The sequence below is a fragment of the Otolemur garnettii genome, unplaced genomic scaffold, assembly GCF_000181295.1.
Source record: "Otolemur garnettii isolate 467f Iridium unplaced genomic scaffold, OtoGar3 scaffold00055, whole genome shotgun sequence".
Taxonomy (NCBI): domain Eukaryota; kingdom Metazoa; phylum Chordata; class Mammalia; order Primates; family Galagidae; genus Otolemur; species Otolemur garnettii.
The window spans coordinates 4,230,655-4,237,391 of NW_003852450.1; the positions used below are offsets into that span (position 1 = coordinate 4,230,655).

The 6,737-nt window shown below is 48.9% G+C and overlaps 1 protein-coding gene across 3 annotated transcripts in view; it reads right to left on the reverse strand.

Annotated features, from left to right (window-relative positions):
* NFASC (neurofascin) overlaps window positions 1-6,737 on the reverse strand; it is a 122,214-nt gene that overhangs the window by 50,926 nt on the left and 64,551 nt on the right. For all 3 annotated transcript variants that reach the window (XM_023514592.1, XM_023514594.1, XM_023514593.1), the window contains 2 exons: window positions 1,108-1,219; window positions 531-715 (listed from right to left, as the gene is read on the reverse strand). In XM_023514592.1, the coding sequence (XP_023370360.1) occupies window positions 531-715; window positions 1,108-1,219 (297 nt within the window). The remainder of the gene's footprint in view (window positions 1-530; window positions 716-1,107; window positions 1,220-6,737) is intronic.

Here is a 6,737-nt window from a genome sequence, read left to right on the forward strand (position 1 = left end):
AGCCCACACATACAAGGCTGAGACCCGTGAAGATGTGTGCTCTATTGCCTGTGATAGATCAGGTGGGCCATCCTACTTTAGGGGGGAGGGAAGTGATTTAAAATAATAATTTTGGCCATAGGTGACTCCCCATCTTTAAAAAGCAGCACAGCACCATGCACAAGTACACAGACAGCACAGGGCTAGACGACACATCACAAACGGGGATGCAAAATGAAAGAAAGAAAAGGCTCTGGGTGTGATCCAATCGGGCCGTGGGAGAAAATTCACCTGCTGAGGGAGCCCCGGCACCAAGGGCAGTAGGATGATGGTCGGGGCGGGTCTCCTTCCATCCCTGCCCACGCACGTGCACGCACACACTCTCTCACGTGACTCCAGGGTGGCACCGTCCGTGGCAGGTCACTGTTGCCACTAACCAGTGTGTTGAAAGGTTCCCCCACTCACTCTGACCCCAACCACCCTCAGAGGGAAGGGTGGTCATGGTGTTCAGGGTTGGCAAAAAATCATAATGAGAAATACACACAACGTACCCTTTACTCTCACCGAGATCGTGTGCCGGATGCTGCCCATCTTGTTGGAGGCCAGGCAAAAATACTCCCCGGAGTCTTCTTCGGAGACGTTGGTGATACGAAGAGCCTTGTTAAAGTTCTCAAACTTGGCCTTGTCAGATGGGAGGTCCCCACCTTTCTTGTACCATGCGATATCTGGTGTTGGGCTAGCAGGAAACAAAGGATTTATCACTAAATGTGGCCCTTCTCTTCTTCCACAGAGCCTGGGACACCAGGTGTCCAAGAAGTGTTCTTGGGCCCAGGATGATCCATGTCCTGTAAGAGCTGATCTTCCCCAGGAGGGTGCTCAGCTCTGAGAGATGCTGATGCGCACACAGGGTCCCTGACCACCTCCTTTTCTCCCTCTCCAGAATAGAGATGGACAGAATGAGGCAGAGGTGACTACGGTTTGCAAAGTTATGCTCTCTAGGGGCTGTTTGCTTCTCTTTTTGTTGTACGAATGATATAACCCCAAATGTGGCCAGGGCAGAGCAGGGACAAAACTCCCTCCCCTTCCTCCTGGAGGGTGGCTGGATGGGGAGGTGCAGACAGTACGTACACCCCGGAGGCGATGCACTCCAGCAGGAGGTCCATGCCCCGAAGCACCATCTGACTGCTCGACGTGCCCTGGGGATACATGAAGCTGGGTGTTCTTTCCGCAACACCTCGGGCTGAAACAGAACAGAACAGACTCTGTGAGCCTCCTTCCAGAGGGCTGACCCGACTAGGCCAACAGTCTCTCTCAGGCTAGAGAGAAATGTCATTACGTCTCCTGCCTGACCCTCCCAGATGAAACCACCCCCCCCGGTCGTGGGCATCATTAAATGAGGTGTGTTAGGAAGCTCAGGGCTCCTCGGCCCCACCAGCGTGTGAGTGTGAGCAGTCCTAGGTTCTGAAAGGGTCTGCCGGGAGGCACCCAGCTTCCCTTGGAGCTCAGGAGACCTCCCTCCCCTTCCCTGGAACAGAAGTCTAGTCCCTGAGCATCTTCTGTTGGAATCCCAGAGGCCACTGTGGTGGCCCTGAGGGCAGGCCATCTCAGCAGCAGTCCTCTCCCCCAGCCAGGAGTGGGGAAGACAGGGAAGCATGTACTGGGGGCCCCAGGATAGAAAATCTGCTCTTTGGGACCCTGAAGGGATGGAGCCAGAAAGCCCCCCCCCCCACATTGAACAATGCAGGGAGAGTTATTAATGGTTTAGCAAAGACGTGGAGAGAATTAATGAGCAGAGATGACAGGAAATCACTCAGGGGCCAAGATCTTTCTGCCTCCTCACTAATGACTTTGGAAGGGAGTTGGGGAGGGGGGTGGTAATTGCATGTGAGGTACTGGGGGAGGAGGAGAAGGGGTGATCTACAATTCAGCTAGGCTGGAGCAGTCAGGGGCCTGAAATCAATGAAATCCAGTGGGTTTTGTAGGCCAGGTGGCTCGTAGAGATTGGATTTTTAGGACGGCTGTTTCTGTGGAAGGGGTCATGCCAGTGTGGGCCTACCCACAGCAGAGGGGACCCCACCTTACCCAAGCCTCACCTGTCCCCCAGAACTCTGTGCGGCTCTACAGAAATACGTAAGATGGAAGAGAGAAGGACCTTCCACCCGAGAACTTCAAGGCAATCAGGAAACTGGAGAAGGCACCCCCTGCCCAGAGGAGTATGCTGGACACAGGAATGGTTAAAAACAAGAATAGAAGCTGAGCTTCCTCATGGGCTTCGTAAGTCTTAGGCTCAGCTGGACAAGTGAGAGGTGGTGGGAGAGCAGAGCTGCCAGGGGCTGGGAGCCCTCAGAGATGCCTGGGACAAGGACAAAGGCATTTATCGCGGGGTTTAATTGGTGTTGGCAGAGTGAGGACAGATTGGTGGGGAACTCTGCCCCTGTTTCCTGTAGAGCTTGCTGGATTCACTGGGTTCCTGCTGGCCTGTCAGGACTCCTACCCTCTGTCCTCGGGGAGCTTCTCTCCCTGGCTGCTGGCAAAGCACTTTTCATAGAGTTTAGAACTACTTTATCTTTTTGTCAGGGGAAGAAAGGATGAATCACATACAGAGGTAATTAAGCTGCTGGCACAATACATAGTGTATAGCAAGTGTTTACTATGTGTTTGTGGGATAAATGAATTAAAGGGGGTGAAGAAAAACAGAAGGCAAAAATTTATTTACCCCACGTGTTATTTTTCTCTCTGTAGACATCCTTACTATCTGGCCCGCCAGCACACACATACACAACAGTGGGTACTGAGGGGATTAATCCATTATATGGTTAATTGGTTACCATCTATATCTACAGTCTCCAACGACCAACACCAAGGAAGCCTGACACCAGCAGCAGCTTCCTCCCACCCACTGTCACAGAATCACCAAAAGAGACAAGACGACACAAGGTCAAGGGCACGATGAGGAAAAGCAGCTTCTAGAGCAAGAGGCTGTGGCGTCAGGTTGGTGAATCTGTCAAGAGCTGGGAATCCTGCTGCTCTATGGAAGAGGTCCCAGCTCAGTCGTCATACACCTTCCATGTGGGGGCGAAATCTGCAAATACCAATCTGTGACCCTGTGGACATTTACTTCACACCGTAGCATGCAACGTCACAGGCACACATGACCAGCAAAGCAATTAAGGATGGGAGGGAGGAAAATTAGCACAAAGTCCCACTGCGGGTGCCTTGACGCACTGTAGTTGTGACTATAAAAGGATACGGCAACACTGCATCTGTGGGATGTGGGCTAACAACTAGAGAAAGTGGGAGAAGCAATTGGGAAACAAGCCAAAGTTCGTTTCCTAAAACAAAAAGGGAGAAGGTGAAACTGAAAGTCAGAGGTAATCATCAGGCCCACCATGTGGGGTCCATTTATTATGGGCCAAGCACTGTGCTAACAGTTCTGCCCACATTGTCATCGTATTTAATCCTCACAACTATCCTAGGGGGGCCTTATTCCCATTTTCAGGAGAGGAAACTGAGGCTCAGTGAAGTCAACAGACTTGCCCAAGGTCATAGCTAGTTCTGGTTTGGATTCTAGACCATTTTGCATCAAACACTTGTGCTCCCCACCCATTCTACCCATCCCTACTTCTGACAGTCAGCTGTGGGAATATCTTTCCTATTCAGATCAAAGAAAAGTCAAGGGCACGAGAGGGAAGGAGAAAGGTATTTTTGTCTTAGTGAGCTGCTCTGGTGAAACTTTTCCACTACATGTTTGTACTCTCACTCTCTGCTAAGATTCCTTCTCTCCTTGGTGGCTACTAAATAAGCTTAGACCTAAGCTGGAGAGGGAATTAAGACACTCTAAAGGCATCTCAACTGGATTCTTACAGGCATGGAAAGCTTGAAGAATAGTCAGGGGGACACAAGCTGTTATTGAGGAAGAAGGCTGGCCCCACGGGGGCAGGTTCTGATGAAATGTGGCCAACTGCAGCAGGAGGAATTTATATGAAAATTCAGGAAGGTTAAGCCAGCTGGTGGCTTTGGGAGCCACTGTTCCCAAAGGACGGTCCCTAATTTACTTATGTGGAGAAGCAAATATAGGAAGACACTCTAAGGTAAAGGTGATTACTACAAGAGATTCTACATGGTGAAAACGACCATTTCCTTTGGGGTGGGGGCAGGGATCCTGGAGAGCCTGTCTACCCTGAGGATGTTTCCGTTACTCTCTCTGATCTTCAGGGTGGGGCTGACCTAATCCCTGATTAAATTCACAGTCCATATGCTAAAGCTCACATCTGCATGGACTCAGAAAGAGCTTCCCACATGGGTGCATCTGACATCTTGCCCAAGGACAGCCTGTCCTCTCCTGCTCCCCTATGCTAGGGCTCGGAGTGGGCTCCTGGGTTTCCGGGGGGATATGGTCAGCTAGGGGACATCAGGAGATGACACTGCCTCCACCACATTGGCTTTAGTGGTCCAGTAAAAAACACTGCTTGATAATCTCCTGCTGGAGGATAGGCCAAGAGAGCTGACAACCTCTTCTCCATGAAGTGCTGCACGTTAGCAGGATGAGGTGCATGAATCAGATGTATAAAAGGACTTCTGCCCAAAACAGCTTTGAGGGCCAGCTGAATCTTGCATCCAGACCACTTCGCTGCTTTTGATTCTCGGATCGAGAACCAGAGACTGACAGAGCTTGATTTTTGGCATCTCATCGGCCTCTCTGGCCCTCGGAATGGCTGGAAGATAAGAAAAACTCTCTGTCTAGCAACATACCTTTCACTGCCCAGAAGATAAGATAAGAAAAACTCTCTGTCTAGCAACATACCTTTCACTGCCAGGAAATTTCTCCTGTGAGTCTAACCAAAATGCCTCGTGCAGCAGTTGAGGCTTTTTGTCTTGTTCTCAGCATAGCTGAAGATCTGAACGGCTTTTGTTCCTCTAGTCTGCCTTAAAATTTCTCCCTCTTTTTTCCCTATAATTGGGCTTACAATTCTTGAAGCTTCTCTTCAAGTTCTCCGTGTCCCTCTTAATTTCAGAAGTATAGAAGGATCCATGATACAGTCAACACTAAACCATCCCCTTTAAACCAATAATGAGTAACATCTGTGAAGCACTGATAGTGTGTCCAGCACCACGCTGTGAACCATGTGCATGTTTTCCTGTTTAACCCTCACAACAATCATATAAGGCAGGTAACATAGCCATTTGGAAGATGTGAAAATTAAAGTTCTGAGCCACTAAATGACTTGTCCAACATAGCACGTCCTGGACCCTGGATTTAATTCCAGGCAGTCTACCTCACAGAGAGAACTCTTAACTACTTGGTCTCCTTGCCTGGGTGAGTCCCCAAGTGGCAAGTTCCCACCTCAGACCAGTTTCCCTTGCTTTTCAGTAGGTCAGGGAGCATCTAGCATATGTCCAGAGGATGCCAACCCACTCTAGAAACCACCCAAACAAAATGTAGGTCTGGGTGGCCCTACTGCTACAAAAGTGATAGACCATATTTCAAAGCCAAACAAAGAGAAATACTGGGCATTTTTCATCAATAGCGTCTCTCTGTCCGGCTCCCTGAATTCAGGAAGGAAGTCATCTTCCTTCCTTTCTTTTTATTTTCTATTTCTTGCCTCACCTTGACTTTATATCCTTTCCAGCAGCTTCATACTTGGGTCAGCCCTGTTCTTCCTTGGACTGAGGACAAGGGGTCAGTCTCCATGCAAGCTCTGGTAAGCTTTGCTTGGGTTCCTAGTCCGGGGTGTTTCTCATAACTCCCACTCATTCTCTTGTAATAATATGCACCACCTGTCACAAACTAGGTTAAGTGGCCAGACTCACTCAAACGTACTCCACTGATAAAACAACTCTCTGTGTATGCTCTCCGTGTGGTTTATCTTACATAAAGTGAGGAGTTTGGACCCAAAGAGACATTCTGGCTCTGACATACGCTGGCTTTCAGAATACTTTCTATAATAGATTACCTGGAATCAACTTTAGAAAAAGGTACATTTCACAGTAGTGCTGTGGGGCTCTTGACACAATAGGGGTTGGCCCTGTTATCTTGAAAACAATCAATGCCCAGAATCCAACAAAGGTCCCCTACTTCCTCGGGCAGTAAATCTCTTTGGCAGAATCTCAGCGTGGTTCTAGATATTTGGTGCCAAGTTAAAGCCTTTGCCTCCCTCCTTGGCCCTGGCTCCCTCATCCATCCCCCACTCCAGTCACCGATCATCATTTATATTAGCACATCACAGTACAGACACCTCCTATCTATTTGAGCCCACAATAACCACCTTGGGGACCTGGAGCCTTAGCTTCCAAGGCATAACTAATGACGGGAGCCAGCTGCCTTGCCAAAGTCAGCAAATGATGACTCCACTGGCTGCTAAAGGAAACTAAGACATTCTTGAGCCATGGTGATGGGTAACTCAGGTGTGGAAATAGCCAATTACCCTATTAATCAGACTAGGCAACCAGTTGTGTGATGAATTAAGAACACTCCTCATTGTAATTGTTCCACAACTGGCAAGTGTGGACTGGTGGGCACTAGATTTGCATGAATTGCTATCTTAGGAGAGGGAAGGCACAGATGAGGGTCCAACTTCATTTACCTTCCACAATAACTCAGATGAATTTATTTTATTTTATTTTAAAGATAGGGTCTTATTTCATAGCCCAGGCTTTAGAGTACAGTGGAACAATCATAGCTCCCTGTAACCTCAAACTCCTGGGTTCAAGCAATCTCCCTGCCTCAGTCTCCTGAGTAACTGGGACTACAGACATGA